Here is a 20706-nt window from a genome sequence, read left to right on the forward strand (position 1 = left end):
ACAAACAGATATATATATACACACATGAAAGACTGAGTAGGAAACTGAAGAATAAGTAAAATACAAGTGCAGCAAAAGCTATCCAATACTTTCTAGTGTTCAGAGAGCTTCCCAATGAGTGAAAAGCAGTGAGAGCAGTTGTTAACACTTCTCTACCTCTCCCCATAAACACTGATGGGAAAAGTGTTGGCTCTCCTGCTTCCCCTTTCCCCGCCCTTACATTCTTCTTATTTGGTGTTGTTTTGAAACACTTTGGAGACAGGCCATCTGGCTTTCTTAGAGAGTGTTTTGTGCTCTGGATTGGTCCAAAGCACTTTGTATCAATCAAACTCACTTCTGACCAATCTGGAGCTGTCTTGACTCACTTCAGACAAGGCTTGCTTTGGTTTGAGATTCATCTGAAGTGGTTGCACAGCTGTATTAGTTGCTTAATGTTGCTTATTGATTTGAACATTTTTTTGCCATTTTTTTGCTGCTTAGTATTTTGTCGTTTTCTGCTATTTTACTGTTTTTAATAACTGATCTGTCTTCTTTACTGTTCCGTAACGCTGTTTTTAATGGAATGTGTAAGCATAAGGTGAGTAAATGTTATTTAAAATAAATAAATAAATAAATAAATGAATAAATCCATGCATTGCCATTGCCATGACCAAGAATCCTATCCCCTCTTCATCAAGTTGCCTTTTTATTAAACAACAGCCCAGTGTTTTAAACCCTTTCCCTCCAAATCATTACATACCATGAAATGAAGTGTGATAGATAGATTGTAAATTCCTTGGGGCAGAGACTTGATCTCTTACGCTTTGCAAAACATCATGAACAATGAGTGTGTTGATGATGATACTAATAACACCACCTTTTAAAATCTAATAAATGAAATAAATCAATGCCCTTTAATTATGTTCTGAACCTGTTTCTTGAAGTAGTTGCCACAACCTGGCTTGTTTTAGGCATTTTTCTTGTGAAGTGTAAAGCCAAACTGACCCAGCCCACCTAATTCAAAAGCACAATACTTTTTTTCACAGTTCAGAAGTGAAGGGGTGTTCATTCCCTCTGTTTTCCTTCATGGGTTCCATCTGCCTCTTAAGCATCTGAAACCAGTTATCACGCCTTCGTTTAATCTTCTTTTCTCCAAGCTAACTACCCTGCTCCTTCCGTCTCTCTGCCTGCCTCCCATTTGTCTGGCATTCTAAGCTCTCCAATTTGTCTGCAAAATGATTGTGGATGGAGTAGTTGCTGTTTGGGGAAGAGGACCATAATGATAAGGATTAATCCATCAAAGGATTCTTTTAGTCCATTTTTGCGATAGGTTTGCACCTGGAGCTCACAGTCATTTAGCCAGGAAGTGATTTAAGAGCAGCTCTGCTATGATGAAATGAAGCAGAAAGGTTTTTGGGTGTGAGTGAAAAGGGCAAGCCTTCAGAAAAATGTAGGCTGGCTAGGAAAACCCTGTCAAAGCAGCACACCAAGCAAGTATTTGGTCCTGGCAAATACATTGTTTCTAACTTTGGCCTTGGTAAGTTTGCTGACGTGAGTTTTGAGAGGACATAACTATTGATAGCAGGCAAAATTTAGCCCAGGGCAATGGGTCTTTTGCCAAGATTGCTTCTCTACTGAGCCATTGTCTGCCAGTTCACACATGCGTCTTAATTTTTCATCAGGTAATTACCGTATTTTTTGCTTTATAGGATGCACTTTTCCCCCTCCAAAAATGAAGGGGAAATGTGTGTGCATCCTATGGAGTGAATGCAGGCTCCTTGGCTTCAGCGATAGCAACGCGAAGCCTCTGAAGCGCAGAGGGAGAGCTCCCCCCGCGCTCCAGAGGTTTCGCGTTGCTTTCGCTGAAGCTCCCGGAGTGCAGGGAACTCCCGCTGCCCTCTGGGGGCTTCAGGCAGCTATCCGCAAGCCTTCGGAGAGCAGCAGGAGTTCCCGCTGCGCTCTGAAGGCTTGTGGATAGCCGCCTGAAGCCTGGAGAGCGAGAGGGGTTGGTGCACACCGATCCCTCTTGCTCTCCAGGCTTTGCTTCGCTGGAGAGGCGCTGCATAGTTTTCCCTCTCTGTGCAGCGCCCCTTCAGCGAAGCGGGAGGGGAAATGGAAGGGGCTCCGTTTCTCCTGCCGCTTCGCTGAAGGGGCGCTGAGCAGAGAGGGGGAGAATCCCCCCCCCGTTCTCCCCCTCCTATGGTCCGGTGCATCTAGAGCGAAAAATACGGCACTTAACACACTTCAGCAGCCAACCTGGTTGCTCATGTGCCTCTAACAACAATTCCATATACAAAAACCATCAGGTGAAACATTGCACAGCACAGGGATAAACGTGGTCACCTGCACAACAAATCCTGAACCACAAAGCTGCTGTAAAAAGTTGGCAACCTCTCAGAAGCATGAGGTGGTATGAAATTTCAGCCAGTGGTGTTGAAGGTTCATTCACACATGTACATTGTAAGACACACACAAGGCTTGAGGGGTTGACTTTGATTTGGAAAGTGGTGCATGCAGCTGCTCCGATCGAGCTGACGAGCTCCCACAGCTGCATTTCATTCATAAAGAATCAGCAAAGGTGATGTGCAGTTTGGTTCTCAAACAATCTTAATTTTTGGCATGTGCCCAAGATTGGAGATGAATCAATGGCTTGCTCGGGGCTTGAGAGAGAGGAACTTTTCAGTGATCTTTTGCCTGCGGCGCCATGCAAGGAAGCTCATTCATCAACAGAATGCTTCTGATGGGTGATGAGAAAGTTGAAGTGATGCAGCGCTGGGCACCAGCTGCTGGAGGATTTAAAACTTATATAGGGCTTGGGGTTTTTTTGTCACGGTACACATCAGAAAGGAGTACCGTCATGTTTTTATGCCCATGGTAGCCATTTCAGCACTTCTATCAAGATGTGAGTTTCCCTCCCTCCCCATTTGTTCATTTATTCAAGGAGGACCAGTCCACCTCAGCTGTGAGAAATTGGAACTTTTAGCAGCAGCACTGTTAAAGATCCACAAATGGTTTTATTTTCCTCTAGTATCAGTTTCCAGGAAATGGCCGGGTTAGGTGTAGAGCTGAGATGCTGCCCTGGACCTCAGAAGGACTAGTTATTAACTAGTTTTTGCTAACCCTGGATCCTGACACGGAACCAGGGTTTGGCAGTATTTAGGCTTCTGGGGGCGCTGTGGGTTAGACCACAGAGCCTAGGACTTGCCGATCAGAAGGTCGGCGGTTTGAATCCCCGTGACGGGGTGAGCTCCCTTTGCTTGGTCCCTGCTCCTGCCAACCTAGCAGTTCGAAAGCACGTCAAAGTGCAAGTAGATAAATAGGTACCACTCTGGCAGGAAGGTAAATGGCGTTTCCGTGAGCTGCTCTGGTTCGCCAGAAGTGGCTTAGTCATGCTGGCTACATGACCCGGAAGCTGTACACCGTCTCCCTTGGCCAATAAAGCGAGATGAGCACCTCAACCCCAGAGTCGGTCACGACTGGACCTAATGGTCAGGGGTCCCTTTACCTTTAGGCTTCTGGGATCTACTTTGCTTTTTGCTAGAACCCCCATATCCACCAGCTGCACCCCAGTGCAAAAGACATACAATTAGAATTAAATTATTCCGAGCCCAATATTGTTTCTTGAGTACCAGAACTGAAAGGGGCTCAGATAACCCACTCCTGGTTACTCTAACACCCCCCCACCCCCTTCTTGCTTCATTTCTGCAATATAATCTAGAGTAGAGAGTAGAGATGGATCAAGGTGTCTATTTCAGTTCTCTGTTTCTCGTTTTCCTAATCTTAAATTCAGTTCTCCACATTTCTGCAATTTGCCATTTTATAAACAGAATCCTCATAAAAATTCATCAGCACTTTAGGGCAAATATCTCCCAGTGAATACAGTTAGTATGCAGTTTTGACTAGTGTACATATTTTTTGCATCTCTGTAGCTTACTTTCACTAATATGCACATTTTTATCTACAAGTTGATCCAGACCTGCCCTTTGCCCACCTTTGGATGAAATCACAATTTGTCTGGCCTTTCTCTACTCCTACTTGGCTCCAGCCTGGTGCTTTCCAATTCCTTCCCCTCTTGACTCCATACAACAGGGCCTGCACTAACTTGGCTTTTGGCCTCACTATGCTTGGGTGCCTGTTGTTTCTGACGGTCTCACTTGCCAGTTGTTTTTATATCACACTCTGGCTTGTCCTGTGAAATATACTCAGAGTCAAGTGTGGATTTCATGCTCTTTATTCAGCTCATAGTAGTGAGGAATGGAAGTTCCCCCGAAATGTCTGCTTTATATATATTATTTACACAATGGGCCCCACATGATTGGCTAACTCTGGGATTCTCCTGTAGGCCAATCAGTTTGTGGATTCACTTCCACCTGGAGTTGGATTGGGTGGCTCCTGAGGACCAATCAGACTGCTGCATTCTGGAGCCTATTGTTCTAGGACCAATCAGACTGCTGCATTTTGGATCCTATTCAACTCAGTACATAACACCCTACCTTCTGGAACGTCCCCTACCCACTTTCCTGAAACAACATGGCATGTTGCAAGTTCGATTGTTGCTATTCCAGCTTTGGGCCTCATCCCAACATACCCTACTGACAATAACAAAACAGGAGACATTCTTGAGCTGAATTACAGTCAAACCTTGGTTCCCAAGCGCTTCTGATTTGGAACATTTCGGCTCCCAAACGCCAAAATCCCAGAAGTAAGTGTTCCGGTTTCCGAACATTTTTTGGAAGCTGTACACAGCTTCCACTTGAGTGCAAGAAGCTCCTGCAGCCAATTAGAAGCCGCGCCTCAGTTGTTGAACATTTCGGAAGCTGAATGGACTTCCAGAATGGATTGTGTTTGACAACCAAGGTTTGACTGTACTTGCTTAGCCAAAATGGCCCCTTGCTTCTAGGCAAAAGGTAGCCATGAATCACTCCACAATGTCTGCATTAGAAGCTGGCTGGAGGCCTGCCAGAGCGGTGTAGTGGTTAGAGTGCTGAACTTAGGACCTGGGAGAGGGTTCAAGCCCCCATGTGGCCAAAAAGCTCACTGGGTGGGTGACTTTGGGCCAGTCACTGTCTCTCAGCCTAACCTAACTTTCAGGGTTACTGTAAGAATAATATGGGAGAGAAAAAAAGCATGCATGCCACCTTGAGCTCCTAGAAGGAAAAGGTGGGATATAAATATCTTCCTATATACATAAAAACGTGAGGCTGTCATCTTGCTGAGGATTCCATGGGTGCCAAGGTGGACATGCCAACCCCAGCATGACGACAGGGTGGTAAATGACCTAGATGAGCAGTTTAATGTGCTTGCAAACTGCTCTGTGAAGTTCCTCCCTCCATTCATTCAATGCCACTGCAGCCATGCTTAACAACGGGAGTGGGGGGGGGTGCTTCACAAACGTTCTGTGGTGCTTCTTTCCCCCTCTTTTAAATGCAGCTGCGGTGGGGCTGTAACAGAGTGGGGAGAGGCACTTCAGGAAACTGCTCTGAAGTGCTTTCCCTTTCCTTTAAAAGGGGGTAGGAGTGGTAGTGAGCTGTGAGGGGAAGGACTGGGGATGAGCTCTGAGGCTGAAGGGAAGGCTTGTGGCAAGCAGTGGGGGGGAGAGATAGGTGAGGGGGGAGGGTTAAAGGGAGGATGGATTGGCAGCTGTAAAGGAAGCAGGGTTGGCAAGTAGGGGTTGCGGAGTAGGAAGGGGTTGGCAAGTAGGTGGGGTTGGGGAGTAGAGTGAGCAGGGGTGACTGTCCTAGTAATAGTATAAATAAACATTAGTTTGATCCATCATTTTAAGACACTAATAGGCAAACTTCAGCCTTCTTCACCTCTACCTCCTCACCATGACATATGCATTTCACTCCTCTGCCCATTCGCTTTCCAAGCTTTCTGTCTCCTCCTTCCTTCTGGACCATACCCTCTGCCCCAGCTTCCCTAAGCCCTCTGCAACTTCCATCCTTTCTTCCTTACATACTGCTTCCTGCCATTCCCCGCTCTAGGCCCAGACTGTGTTAGCCAATGACATTCAGAGACATGCTTTGTCCTTCTGTGATGCTAGCGCAGCTCTAATCGATTACTGCCAGAGGCGACTTCATCGCCACAAAATCTCTGCCTGCATCAAAACACCTGATACTCTATAAACAAGATTCCATGCAGCAGAGGATCTTTGCATTTAAAGAGGCAGACACTGTGCAATAGAAAATTCAGACATTTGTAGAGAAATACTGTGCTTTATCTTCTCCTCCCAACTCACTCTGTGAGACACACCCCAAATGCTAGAAAAGGAATACATTATGCAAATTCAGTAGCAGACATCACATATAAGTAAGTCTAAAAGACACAAATGCTCTTTTTGGCTTTAGCTAGTCAGTGGCTTTCACTGTGGAATGATATGCATAAGCATGATTGATGTGCATCCATTATTTATTGATTCCTCACCTCCCTCCCCTTCCCCCCAGAACATGTAGTTGGTAGCAGGAATCAGCTAATATAGAAGGGACAGAGGGGCATTTTTTAGAAAAATGAACCTGCTTGTTTTACAGCTTCTAAATTTAATATATAAAAAATTGAAAGTTTAAGTTCTCAGGGGGAAAGGGGGATTAAACCATGAACGGGCACCTTGCCCTTTTCTCAGGGGTAAATATGTTCTCTAGTAGGCAGTCTGGAGACCAGAACTATATTTTCTGTATATGAGCTGACACCTCACCCATAGTAAAGTTGGGGCTATCTAGCAGTAAAGGTTTCATAAGTTACAGAGAACATGGACTCAGGCACAGCTCAAATTTCATAAATCTGACATAAAAAATCCAAGAGAGGATAATTAAAGCAAGGAGTATCTCCTTTGTGTATAGCTTTGTAGCGTTTTTCTTGCTTTTCCCTTATGAGCAAAAAGATGGGGAACAAACTTTTTACTACATCTTGATGAAAATTGGTTAGGACTGCCAAGGGCCAAATAAAATGGTCTTATGGCCTGTATCTGCTCCCCAGGACCTCAGCTGCCCACCTCTGCATTAGAGAGCAAATGCTATAAAGAACAGAGTTGCATAACTGTTGTTTTTGTTTTCTGTACACGGGATATTTCTAGATATTTCTGGATATTTCTTATACATATTAAGCAGTGTAGAAATGGTCTAAACAAAATAATAAAGAAAGAAACTGATGAATAAAATAAGAAAGAAAGAAAGAAAGAAAGAAAGAAAAAAGGAAAGAGACAGATTAAAACACCGTCAAATAATCCACACTTGAACAAGGAGTCTTTCAGCATTGCCTGGCAAGGAAATGCAAACCAGGACTAGGGTAGACACAGATACAAATCTGTACTCCATCATGAAGTCACTGGATGACCTTAGGAGAGTCACCATCTCTTGGCCCAATATGCCTGCCAGGGATGTGGTGGGGGTTAAAGGGGGCACCATGTGTGTTACCCCCCCCAAACTCCTCGGAGGAAGAGTGGGATCTAAATGTAATCAATAGCTGATATTAGCATATCTCAAGTGGAAAGAGTACAGTGGTACCTCGGGTTACATACGCTTCAGGTTACATACGCTTCAGGTTACAGACTCCGCTAACCCAGAAATAGTAGCTCAGGTTAAGAACTTTGCTTCAGGATGAGAACAGAAATCGTGTGGCAGCGGGAGGCCCCATTAGCTAAAGTGGTCTTCAGGTTAAGAACAGTTTCAGTTTAAGAATGGACCTCCGGAACGAATTAAGTACGCAACTAGAGGTACCACTGTAATGCTTTCCGGGGCTACAGACTAACACCTTGTCTTCAACACTGAGAAGAGATACATGAATCATTCCAAGAAAATGGGCTGATCGTGTGTGTGTGTGTGTGTGTGTCCCAAGAAATCTCTATAGATGTTTCCCCTGAACAGGCTACTCCAAATTTCCTGAGATTTGGATTTAGGTGAAATTCAGAAACAATTCTAGATAGTGGCTAGTGGCAAGATGTTTCAGAAAACCCATATGATGTGTCGATGCAGAAGCAAAGGATAATAATACTCTTAAAACATTTTAAAGTTGTGTAGGACAGGAAGTTTCAGGAGGATCAGAATTTTGCATCCCTGCATGACAACCTGGACCATTTGAAATTCTCTCTAATGCAGCTATTGAAAGGCCGGAATTCTCCCTTTGTGTTTAATGATCACCACAGTTTCTTGGAAATCTAAGAAATGGGGGTTAGATATGGGTTATGATGAGCAAATCTGTCAATTTCACTTTTGCTCAGTTTCTCATTGTTCATACCTGAAGTTCAGTTCACATTACTGTGCCAGTTTGCAATTTTTAAAAAGTCCTCATGAAAATATGTCAGCTTTTTCAGTGTGCATTACTCCTAATACACACATTTGTATATGCATTCTTTCCTAATTTGCATATTTTGCAAATACAGTTCAATTTTTAATGTTATTCTCACTAATATGCACATTTATACACATTTATCTGTGCTCTTTTGCACACATTATTTGGCTGGAGTGCCATTTGCAATTTGGAGAAATGAGACTTCTGAAGGATGGTTGTGTTCATGTATTGTTTGGGGCAGTGCAAATTAGGTATATCTGCCTTTAAATGTGGAATGAACTGAATTCATCCTTCAGTGTGGATTTGAATCTCTTTAAAATGGCTGTCTTGGATGATGGGAGTGAAGGCCAAATAAGGTGAAATCTCTCTGCCTCTCTTTCTGTCCCCAGTGTGTGGACATAGGGTTGGCTCTGTCATGAAGGAGGGTGACGCAAACAAAACCTTTCAAAGTATTGACCCTACTAGGAAGTGGGGACCCGTTATTTGGGCCCTGCTTCAGGCATCAAAGTGTCCTGTGCCAGCACTGTGCACAAGTGCATATAGGCGAACATTAGGAATGGGAGAGAAACTTGATTTTGTTTTGCCATTTAATGAGAAACTACATAATTTGGAGAACACACAAACTGTAACAGGGGGATTCTTTGAAATTTGCACTTCTGAATTTTGCACACACAAAAAATGTGTACAAAAATGCACACATTAGGGGGAAGTGCACTGATTCACAAAAAATAGCTACAAAAATCAATTATATTAGGGGAAGTGCCCCCCTCCCTTTAAGGACTAAGAAGAAAGGAGTTCCCACAGTGGTTCTCCCTTAGGCTGACTGTGGTTTCACGCCCATTCCTCTTCAGGCTGTAACAGGGCGCTGCTGAAATTTTAAGCCCCAAGCCCACCACTGCCTTGTTCTCAGGTTGAAACCTAACTTAGCTGTTTCACATTGCTGGGAAATCTCTCATGAGGGCCATTTTCAGCTCACCAAATGTAGGAACACTCATGCTATAGTTTTCAAACAGCAGGATAGCATTGTGCCTGCTGGCTTAATTCCTAAACCCCCCACATTTATTAGTTCTTCTGTACTTGACCTGTATAAATATATATTACACTTTCAGTGTGACACAGACAGAATGAATGAAGCACCCCCCCCCCACACACTGGTGTCTTATTGTTGATGTATTTTGCAGCATCCTCTCGACACAACAGTGCATCAGTTGTGAATTGATTCTGCTCCGTTAGTTGTTCTGCAATGCTTCTCCAATGCTACCACATTACTACTGTCCAGAGGGGTTACAGCACAACAAAAAGTTTGTGTGGTATAGCAGTTTAGATCAGAAAAGTATCATGGGCTAGGGCACAGCTGTCAACCTTTCCCTTTTTTAAAGGGAAATTCCCTTATTCCGAATAGGATTCCTCGCAAGAAAAGGGAAAAGCTGACAGCTATGGGCTAGGGGTGTGGGCAAAGGGTTACGTAACCTCAACCTCCGCGTTTCTTCCTCAATCCTATTGGTGGTGGAGCCTCTCCTTTGTATGCAGAAAGTCCCAGTCTCATTCCCTGGCATCCCCATGGTGGGGCTGGGGAAGACCCCTGCCTGAAACTCTGGAGAGCCACTTCCCTGTCAGTGTGGACAATGCTGAGCAAGATAGATCAATGCTCTGGCTTGGTATAAGGCAGCTTCCTGTGTTCCTTCCTTACAGGTGTATTTCGTTTAACATCAGCAATGGGAGATCATCCAGGGATCTTTGGGTGTACAGTGGTACCTTAGGTTAAGTACTTAATTCGTTCCGGAGGTCCGTACTTAACCTGAAACTGTTCTTAACCTGAAGCACCACTTTAGCTAATGGGGCCTCGCGCCGCCGGAGCACGATTTCTGTTCTCATCCTGAAGCAAAGTTCTTAACCTGAAGCACTATTTCTGGGTTAGCAGTGTCTGTAACCTGAAGCGTATGTAACCTGAAGCGTATGTAACCTGAGGTACCACTGTAATATATAATCTGACTCTTTGAAACCCCAAAATAACTTTTCTTCAAACTTATGGGTTTTCTGCGTGCACCGTCTTCGCTGCCTCTATCCCAACCAGTCTTCTGTCATCTGTCCCTTATTTTACTCAACCTCAAAGCCAAACAATGGATTTACATTAAAAGATGTGCGAGTGAACAATAGAGATGAGCAAACAAGTTCAGGAGTGAAACGCAAGACGCTTGCAGCTTAGAATTATATATGTAGCCTATTTGGGGCAGGGGAGATCAGCTGTATGGGTTTTTTATGTACGTGAGGAATACTGTATGTGTATTTCTGTGTATGCAAAGTCTCTAAACTCCAGGTTGAGATCACAGGTTCCAGTCCAAAGCCACATGTATAAGTTCTGCAAATGGCCCATCATAGCTGTCTAAAAGCAGCCAAGTGAGAAAAAGAACTATTTGAAAGATCTCTGCTTCCAAACCATAAGCCAGGAGAAACAAAAAATAGAATCAGAAAATAGACCTGTGCAGATTATGATTCTGCATTCTGATTTCCCTTCCAAACTAGACCTCATCATCCAATGCATAGTCTAGGAAGGCGTGAGACAGAGGCCCAATTCAGAGTTAACAATAATAAGAAAATGTTTGTTAAGATTAAGTTGCACACCTGCAGAGGTTGTTGTAGGAGAAAACTAAGGGGCAATCTGTACTGGGTGGCTCTTCACAGCTGAGGCATTGCAGATGGAATTGCCATTTAGTGGGCAGAGTGTGCTATATTAATAAAATTAATATCAAATTCCTTGCCACAACCCAGTGATTACAGTGGGAAGTTGCTGATTAGTAGACAGCATTTTCTCTCTCTCATGGAGAGAGGAGTCAGGCAAATGCCTGTGCAAGAGCCAGGGGCGGAGGAAGGAGGGTGTGGTGGGTGCTGGCCGCCCTGGGTGTCACCACTGGGGGGGGGGGCGACAAAATGCCAGGCAGTCTCCTGGGAGAGACGCGGTGGCTTGGGTGTGCGCAGGTTCCGCGCAGCCCAAACGGTCCGCCTGCTGCCTCCCCCCCCCCAGCTATAGGGCAGCTGAGTGGGAGGAGGCAGGCAGACTCTGGAGGCCCTGCAGTGCGCCCTGCCCTCACCCGCCCCTATGGGCGGCACGCACTGTCCCTGGGCGCGCCACTGCAGGGTCCAGGCACCCGAGCGGCTTCCTCTGCCGCTGGCAAGAGTCAGTTGGTGTGTGGGCGGGCAGACACGTTAAAGCTAAAAGTACTCTGCAGTGCTTCACGGGATGTGGCAATACAAATGAAGCTGTTGTTGTTTATTCATTCATTATTATTTCAATTGATACCCTACCCTTCCTCCCAAAGGAGGGAGATTAAAAGATTTAAAAAGCAGTTCCTCGCTGCTTCTCTGAAACAAAGCCCTTCTCTTTCCTATTGTTGCAAAATGGAGGTTCAGGAATGAAAACAGCTGATAGCAATTTATGGCCCAAGAAGCCACTCCTTCTATCCATAAGTTAAGATACAAGTTGAGGGGGGGGGAGTGTTGGAAAAAAGGTTTTTCAAGTTTAAGGCACTCCCAGTGATTTCAGTGAGAACTGTGCCTAACCGCAATTTGACCTACCAACAGCAGAACAATAACAAAACCCAAAACGCCACTTCACACACACAAAGCTGCTAATAAAACAATTCTGAAAACACACAAAGAATAAACAGACAAAAATCACAGAGGGGAGACGGATGGACAGATTAGCTAGTGAGTGCATCATGTGGCGCACATGGAACCCACGCCCTGCTGTCGTGAAGTGAAAACCATCGTGCAAATTGGCCCACAAATAGATGGCTGGATTAATGCATTTCTCAATGCCTATAATGGGAAATGCCACATTTTGAGCCTGCCTGAAAGCCACACAGACTTGTAGGCAGAGATTTTGTGGCGATGGGGCCTGGGCAGGAGCAGGATCATTGCAGAACAGCCAGAAGATAAATACAGGGGGTTCAATATTGCAGTTACTTAATTGCATGATTTTGTAATGAATGATTGAGTAGAAAACTACTTACATTGCTTTTGCTTATGCTTATATCTTGTTAAGTAAAATAATGAAAGTCTTAAGGCAGGAGCAGACCTGATGCTATTAGCCAACCTTTTTAATTAAAGGGGCAATCCCCCTTACCCACCCCAGTGTCCTGGCCATATCTTTCCCTAGAAGCTCTGCTAATCTAACATCAAATATATGGGTGTTGGTTGTCTTGATTAAGTGTTAGCTGGCAGACTCTCTGCATAGTCTCAGAGGCACTCTTTTTTCCCTTTCCAGTTTACACATGCACTGAAAAAATAGTTACAGTTAATATGGAAAACTTGGCTTTGGGGTCTCTATGGAGGTTCCTGATTCTGTGAACTGTCATCCTTACGTCAAACAGAAGATGATACTTTCAACCATAACTCCCCCGTTTCAAGCTATACTGTGTTCAGGTAGAGCCTTTCCCTGCAGAATGGGAGATGGAAGAAAGATGCTTAGCAGAGGCAAGGAGATTATCCTTCATTAGCAGGAGGTAATCAACGCATCAGCATTCTGCATTGCAAGTGCTTGGGCTAAGCCTGAAATTGCAAACAGATGCCAAGGCTGAGGTTGTGAGCCGCGGGTCACATGAAGGCCTGATGGATGTGGCTGGGGTGGAGCAAAAAAGGAAAGGGAGAAAGACAAACACACTGGACTGCTTTTTGGTAAATAGATGAGAACAATGTATTGGGTAGGGCGGCATATGCAACGAAATAATTAATTGAAGAATGGATAATGGAGGGCTTTACTAAACTGGGGAGGAGGGCCTCACACTTAACTAGGGGCTGCCAGCAGTCCAGATCTAGCCACCATCGTCCCTTGTTAGTCCACACATCCCATCCCTTATGATCCTGCATGTAATGCATTGAATGTGCTGCATCACATGGAAACACCAGCCCACATTCCCCAGATGCATAGCAGAAAAGATGGTGGGGTTGGGGGTTGGACACAACAATGCTGGGAAGTGGAGGAAGCTGATCAAAAGGAGGGGGCAACTTCAGGAACAGGGTGTGTGTCTGTGTTTGTTTATGAAAGTGTGGGTGGGGTGGGGTGGGGAGTAAGGGAAAAGAAAACGGGAACATGCTCAGGTAAACCGTTACCTCCAGGCAGCTCTGCGGGTCCACAGGTAGCCCTCTCTTCCTCCACAACATCCATCCAGAGTTTCTTGTGGCAAAACTTCCACAAGCCATAGTGGGCCGCCTCGCAGACGAGGGATTGGTTCTGCTTGTAGGTGTTGAGCTCCACCCAGAATTCTGTGCCCACGGCCAGCACTGTCAGGGTCATCCCCACGATGGCCACAAAGAAGGCCAGCTTGATCTTGCCCTCTTGCTCATCCGTCAGGACCTTGCGCCGCTTGACCCCTGCCCGCGTGCGCCCCCCCATGCGCTGCTCCTCGTCATGGAGGAAAAAATTTGGCCACATCATAGCCCCTTGCCCTGCTCCCCCTTGTCTTTTGAAGGGATCTATTTTGGCTCTAGAATAGCTACCCGGAACCCGGTTTGCAAACCCCCCAGGCTTTAAGCTGGGTCTTCGGTGAGGGCTCCTCGCAGCTTCTCTTGGCTCCTATCTAGGTCAACACGTTGCATGCAGGGCTGAAATGTTGCTTGGCCACCCTCACCCCACCCCTGCCTTCTCTGCCCAATGCCCTGGCTTCCCAGGGTGAGGCCAGGGTTGGAACAGCAGCTACCTCACCCCACCCCCCCGGCCGCCTTGGCAAATGTGCGGAGCACCTGTTCCTGCTCTTCATCGCCTAGGCAATCAGGGTTATTTTAAGGCTCCAGGGCGCATAGACAGTCTGGATGTGTGTGTGTGCCTGTGCGCCTCTGAAGGTTTTGACGATGCAGAGGCCAAAATGGAAAGCTCTTTCAGCAGCAAGGGGGGGGGGACCCTCTTGCCCCACCTTACGACAGCACCCCCTGCTGGGACCGGAATACCTCAAGGCATTTTCACAAGTCTCTGGAACTTGCACCGGCTGCAATACCTCTTTTGGATTCACACTGCCCTGATTAACAGCAAGTATGCACAGCACTAAAATCATGTACAAGTCTGTCTACTGCTAGGCACACTTCTTTAGAAGTCCCACGGGAAGCAAGCGTTGTTTCAACAAGTGCTTTCCAAGCAAGTATGCCAGCGCTTCCTCCTTCTGCATTTGCAGTTGTAAATCTTACCTCTGCTATGACTTTTCCTTAGGCCAGGTAGGGAAGCCGTAGCCCTCCAGACATTGTTGGACTACAGCTCCTTTCTTTGAGCCATGCTGGCCAGAGATGATGGGCTTTTGAGTTCAACAACATCTGGGGGGCCGTGAGTTTCCCATTAGGCAAACTGCTGTCTCTCAGCCCTCCCTCCCCTCCCCTCCCTCCAATACGCAATACAGACAATAGCAATGCTGACTGACCTTTCCGGCTTGTTGTCAGGATTAGGAAGTGGTCATCTCCAGACCATCAGTGTTTTGTGGGAGGGATTTAGTGCATACCAGAAATTTGAGCAATTAAAGAGAATTAATGTGCTCTGTTGGCCTGATGCAACAAATCCTCTTACAAAACATACTTGATCTTTTTGCGGTTAGGAAAGTGGTGGGGGAGTGGACTGAAAAGTGTGGGATGGACAAACGATTAACGGGAAGATGAATAACTACCGAAAAAGCAAATCTGGATGAATTCAGGCAGACTGCTCCTTGCCTTATAACCGCCCCATAAACAGATCTGAACGAATACTCAATAAGGACTATTGCTGGGGGAGAAATCAAATTCCATTTGCACTTAAAGGAAAACCCACCAAACTTGTGATTTCTGAAACAATTCCTGAACGAAATTCACCTTTTTTGAATTTTGCGATGCAGGGCTCCAGCTAAGTACTGGCTACGGAAATGCACATATTAGGGTTAAAAATGCACATATTGTTGTTGGGGTGTGTGTGTGTGTGTGTGTACAAAAATGCATTGTAAGAGGGGGAAATTCTTTGCAAAAATAGGGCAAATTCTCATGAAAATGCTGATGATTTTTTCTGAGGACTTAAAAAAAATCACACACTGTGGGATTGTGCAGAATAGAATTTAAATTTGAAAAAAAATGAGAACTAGACAGGAAATTAACAGAAACTGACAGGGAAAATGTGAAACGAACAGATTTATTTTGCAAATTTTTGTATGCAATTTTGCCTAATATACACATTTTTGCAAGGCAGCTTTCCCTAATACAATACATTTTTCAAATAGAAAATATGCATGTATATGTACAGTTTGTATTTCTGTACACATAACTTGGCAGGGAAAACTGCATTGCAAAATTAGAAAATGTGTGTATTCTGATGCATAGCTGCATTTTGGTTCACTTATTGTTTCAGAAAGAGAGAATTAGAGAGAAAATTTATTTTTAAATGCAAACTGAATCATTTCTCTCCCCCATCCCAACTTAATCTCCTTACACAAGCATAGCTGAGCATTTTATATTACCAAATAAGAGAAGCCTTTCTTGTGAAGAATTTCAAACTGTAGGTTCCTCAGGGCAGTGACCTGTCTTTTTGTATTTCGTAAAATGTCATGTGTATGGCTGGTGCCACGCATCACTGTCAAGTGCAACACACATTGAGGAAGGAATGAAGGATGACAGAAATAAAGAAAATAAGAAAGAAAGAAGAAGTATAAACACTTTGGGGGGGTTGACACTCTACCCTTTTAGAGGCATCTAAATCTAAATCTAAATCTAATCCTCTGTGTGAACATAGAGGATTAAAAGAATGATGTTGTTGTTGTTTAGTTGTTTAGTCGTGTCCGACTCTTTGTGACCCCCTGGACCAGAGCACGCCAGGCACTCCTGTCTTCCACTGCCTCCCGCAGTTTGGTCAGACTCATGTTAGTAGCTTCGAGAACACTGTCCAATCATCTCATCCTTAATTAAGAAAGTAGACTACGAGGCTAGGGAGAGAGGACTGTGGTTCCCAATGGCCGGTGGCTGGTTTTCCGGTTCTTCACTCACTCCTCATATTTCCTTTTTCTTGGTGACTTGGATATAATTTTTAAACTTAATTGCATATTGCTGTTCTTGTTGTTGTTATTGTTATCCCTCAAATGCGGCTCAGGCGGTTGAAAGTCTATTGGTTTGTAAACAAAATTGGGCCACCCAAATATAGGACGGCGCTTTTTATATACTCTGGAGATTTCCAAGTTTATAAATTTGCAACTTAAAAGGAAAAGAAAAGTTAATCTCGCAAAAGTTGGCTGGGCAAGGAAGGACCTGTGAGTTCCAGAATGTATGGAATGTTGTGGTGGCAAGAGAGAGAGGAGAAGAAGCTGGAAAATGGGGGGGGGGTAATAATGTTTTAGAGGGGGACAGGATTAGGGTTGTGGAATGCATGCTATGAGATTAAAAAAACACCCATGGATGTTTCAGGAGAAACAAAAGGAAAAAGAATACATTTTTTCTTTCCCTCTCACCAAAACACTCTCCTCCCCATTTAGCTACAAAGTGATTAGATTCAGGGGGTTGGCACCCCCCAAGGGTTTGAAATCTCTAGCGCTGTAGGGCAGAGCAGGGGAAGTCTTTCAGAGAGGTGAGAGAAGACTTCTTCCTTTCCCTCCTTCAGAAGAAATCTTTCCCCCCTTCCTGCTACCACACTCTCCTGAGAGGCCTGAACAAGGCTCCTATTCCATGCTGGCTACGTATGTCCCTGAAAAGCAACATTCCTCTTGGGGTGGGGGTGCAGAAATACGCTGCGGTTTGTGTTGCAAGGCATCACCACCTGCAACCTTGCGTAGATTCCTGGATTTCTGGAAGGGGAATGAGACCAAGCAGGTTGTCAACAGGTGTTCCATCACAGTGGCACCTGTTCAGAACCTAAGAATGAAAATGGGACCTGTTGCAGAATGATGTGCTCTCTCCTTGGTGAGCTCCATATAGTCTCTGTTTCTTGCTTCCCTTGTTCCACCTGTTGCTCCTGCTGTTTCTGGCTCCTGACTCCTCACCCCCTTCTTTGTTGCTCCTATCTCTCCCCCCCCATCTCATCTGTTGCCCCCCTTTCCCTTCTGTCTCTCGCTCTTCCGGCTGTTCCTGTCTTCCCTCCACCACCAATTCCTTTCTCCTGGTTCTTCCTCCTCCCTTCATACACAGCGGAGAGCCATTGAAATGGCTTTCAAATGCCTGATGCACAAGCCTTGCTTAGAACAGGAGATAAGAGTAACTGAGCAGGGTGAGTCACTCCTGGGGAGCATGCATGCTCAGCAGACATGTATCATTTGGAAGATTTTGCCCCTTCTAGGGCGTCTGGCTTTAATTTCTTTTGAAACTCTGCATACATTAGCTGGGCATGCTGGAATGGCTGTTTTTGTCTCTTTTTGGCCACATTTCGATTGGCACAGACCACTCGAGTTCAGCATTAGTGGGAGTAGTAGCAATGTTCCTGTTTTTCTGAATGGATCACAGTTGCTTGGCAGCAGTGGCGTAGCGTGGGGGGTGCAGGGGGGGGGCGGCCGCACCGGGCGCAACATCTGGGGGCGCGCGCTCGCACTCGCAGCTCTCTGCCCCTACCTGGCTCACTCACTCTCTCTCACTGCAGTGCTGACTGTGCGAATCCGATCCGAGCCGCTGGGTCGCCGCCCACTGTGGAGGGGGTGGGTGCCAGGCGTGTGGTGCGGAGAGAGAGCGAGGGACTATCTGGGGGAGGGACAGTGCAGCGGCCGCCCAGCGCAGCGCTGAGCGCGGGAGAGAACCACACCAGACCAGACCAGGCAGCAGCAAGAAGAAGCTGGCAGCGGCGCCAGGTTAGGGGTTAGGGGGCGCAAATTACTTGCCTTGCCCCGGGTTAGGGGGCGCAAATTACTTGCCTTGCCCCGGGTGCTGACAACCCACGCTACGCCACTGCTTGGCAGCAATCTTGGGGCACCTCCCCTTCGATTGTCCAGCGTTCCCTCTGTTGCCCATCAGGAGGCAGATTTTCTCATGAAATTACGCTTTGTTGTTGTTGTTTAGTTGTTTAGTCGTGTCCAACTCTTCGTGACCCCATGGACCAGAGCACGCCAGGCACTTCTGTCTTCCACTGCCTCCCGCAGTTTAGTCAAACTCATGCTGGTAGCTTCAAGAACACTGTCCAACCATCTCATCCTCTGTCGTCCCCTTCTCCTTGTGCCCTCCATCTTTCCCAACATCAGGGTCTTTTCCAGGGAGTCTTCTCTTCTCATGAGGTGGCCAAAGTATTGGAGCCTCAGCTTCAGGATCTGTCCTTCCAGTGAGCACTCAGGGCTGATTTCCTTAAGAATGGATAGTTTTGATCTTCTTGCAGTCCATGGGACTCTCAGGAGTCTCCTCCAGCACCATAATTCAAACGCATTAAGCTTTAGACAAGGGCTAAAGGAAGAGTGTAGGACAGGAGGGTCCAGGCCTGAAGGTGTTAAGTAAAATCAACAGAGGGCCAAGTGGCGATTTTAGAGTGTTCATCCATGCAATTAGGAGCAGGCTGGAGCATCTGGTGCCACAGTCCCCCCGCCCCCGCCCCACTGCCTTCGGGGAGCAGGATGCTGTGTGTTCTCAGCACAAGCTGATTGAGGAAAAATACTGAGTTAGCATGAAATGACAGCTGTTTCAGGGCTGGCAGGAAATGGCAGTGGGAGATCTGTAGGGGGTGCTGTGCTGCAGGGAGTGAGATGCAGGCCGAGAAGACATGCTGTGCTGTCAGGAAGAAGGATGAATTGAGTACTGCTTTGTTTATTAATTTTTTTGTTATGTGTGTCCTGCTTTATTAACACCTGAAATGTGTGATTGTACCATGGGGCTTTGCTGAAAATTAAGTCAGGTTTGTCAGCAACAAGCTAGGCTAGCACATTATTTGCAGCAAGCTAGGCTAGCACATTATTTGCATCTCAAAACTGCTCTGTGACAGCTGTCAGCGTCTAAGGGCAGAGGTGACAAGAGTTGACGTTTTGGGAAATAAAGAAGTATTTATTTATCCTATGGCACTTTTACCCCATACAACGTCTGAGGTTGATGGGGCAGTGCCCCATTCACCCTATTGGTCCAGCCTCCACTAGTTCTTAGTCAGACAACATGCACTCATGTGCTTTGCATGCAGAAACATCCAGGCTCCATCTCTGACATCTCCAGCTGAAAGGATCAGATAGCATATGGTGAGGAAGACCCTCCACCTGCCTGAGCCCCTGGGGAGCCACTTGCCGATGTGGCTAGAAAGACAAATGGACTTACCTGAACCTTTCCAAACCAAATATCATAACCACGTCTTTGCATAATGGTTTCTGAGATAGCCAAGCAGGTTTTTGCTTATGTTTGGATTCAACTGGATGCCAGGCGGATCAAACCTTTGAGAACTGCACTGATGCTAACCAATTTTGCATCATGGTTCCAGAGATCATGGAGTTGGTTTCCGTCTATGTTTGGATACAACTGGGTGCCATTTTGAATCTTTCAGGAAACTGCCCCGATGTTAACCATCGTTTTCAAAACTGGATTATTATTTTGTTTCTTCAAAATCCCAAACAATGCTGAGCATGAGGCTGCTAGCGAGTTCTAGCTCAGGAGCAGGGAACACATGCTTTGACTGCAGAAGGCATCAGGCCTCATCCCTATGACCGCCTGCAGCAGCAAGTGGTGTGAATTGTCTCTGCTGGAGAGCCACTGCCAGTCAGAGGGGAAGGCCAAAGCTCAGCAGTAGAACATCTGCTTTGTGTGCAGGGGGTCACAGGTTCAATCCCTGGTGTCTCCAGGTAGAATTGGGGAAAGACTCCTGCCTGAAACCTTGGATTAGTGGATTAGTGCTCTTCTTTCCTTTTCTCCCTCAGTTCAAACGTGTCTTGACAGCAAGCTTGTTGCCAAACATAAGGAAGAGATGGCACCCAAAGGAAATACAGACCACAGAGTGGGAGAGACCGAGAGCTGCCTATGAGCTAGCTGTCTGCGCAGCCACTCACCCTCAACCTAGCAAAGAATCTCCAGGTGTTGCTGGACTGCAGTCGCCATTGGACATGCTGGCTGAGCCCAACAGTATCTAGAGGGCCACAGATTCCTCATCCCTACTCTAGTGCAAGGAGAGGGTCACCCTTTTCAAAATCCCCAGACTTGATGAACAGTGGGGCTAATATATTTAACGCACATGATTCCCCCATCAAAGAACCCCAGGAACTGTTAAGGGTGCTGGGAATTGTAGCTTTGTGGTGGGTAAACTATAGTTCCCATTGATCTTTTGGGGAAGCCATGTACTTTAAATGCATGGGGCATATGCAGCCCGTGTGTCTGTGATCTCCTCTAGAAAGCAGCTCTGTGGTTAATAGTAAGGGAGCAATGCCTCCTTTTGTGACATAAGCCATTTTGGCTGTGTCCCTTCCCCTCAGTAACAACCTCCCCTGGACATATTTTCATAGGACTTTATTTGAAAGGTAGATTCCAGTAAAAATCCATGCATTTTGTTGTTGTTATGACAAACAGACTGTTGTT

General features: G+C 45.9%; 1 protein-coding gene and 1 long non-coding RNA gene across 2 annotated transcripts in view; one reads left to right on the top strand and one right to left on the bottom strand.

Annotated features, from left to right (window-relative positions):
- Positions 1-13900, bottom strand: part of CACNG6 (calcium voltage-gated channel auxiliary subunit gamma 6) — a 30422-nt gene extending 16522 nt beyond the window's left edge. Inside the window, exon 1 of the mRNA XM_082197124.1 lies at positions 13372-13900. Coding sequence (XP_082053250.1) covers positions 13372-13696 — 325 coding nt within the window. The 5' untranslated portion in view covers positions 13697-13900. The remainder of the gene's footprint in view (positions 1-13371) is intronic.
- A 165-nt stretch (positions 13901-14065) lies between these two features.
- Positions 14066-20706, top strand: part of LOC309517729 — a 46417-nt gene continuing 39776 nt past the window's right edge. Inside the window, exon 1 of the long non-coding RNA XR_014213241.1 lies at positions 14066-14287. This is a non-coding gene — a long non-coding RNA (uncharacterized lncRNA). The remainder of the gene's footprint in view (positions 14288-20706) is intronic.

Source organism: Podarcis vaucheri (genome assembly GCF_965113315.1).
Source record: "Podarcis vaucheri genome assembly, chromosome: 13".
NCBI lineage: Eukaryota > Metazoa > Chordata > Lepidosauria > Squamata > Lacertidae > Podarcis > Podarcis vaucheri.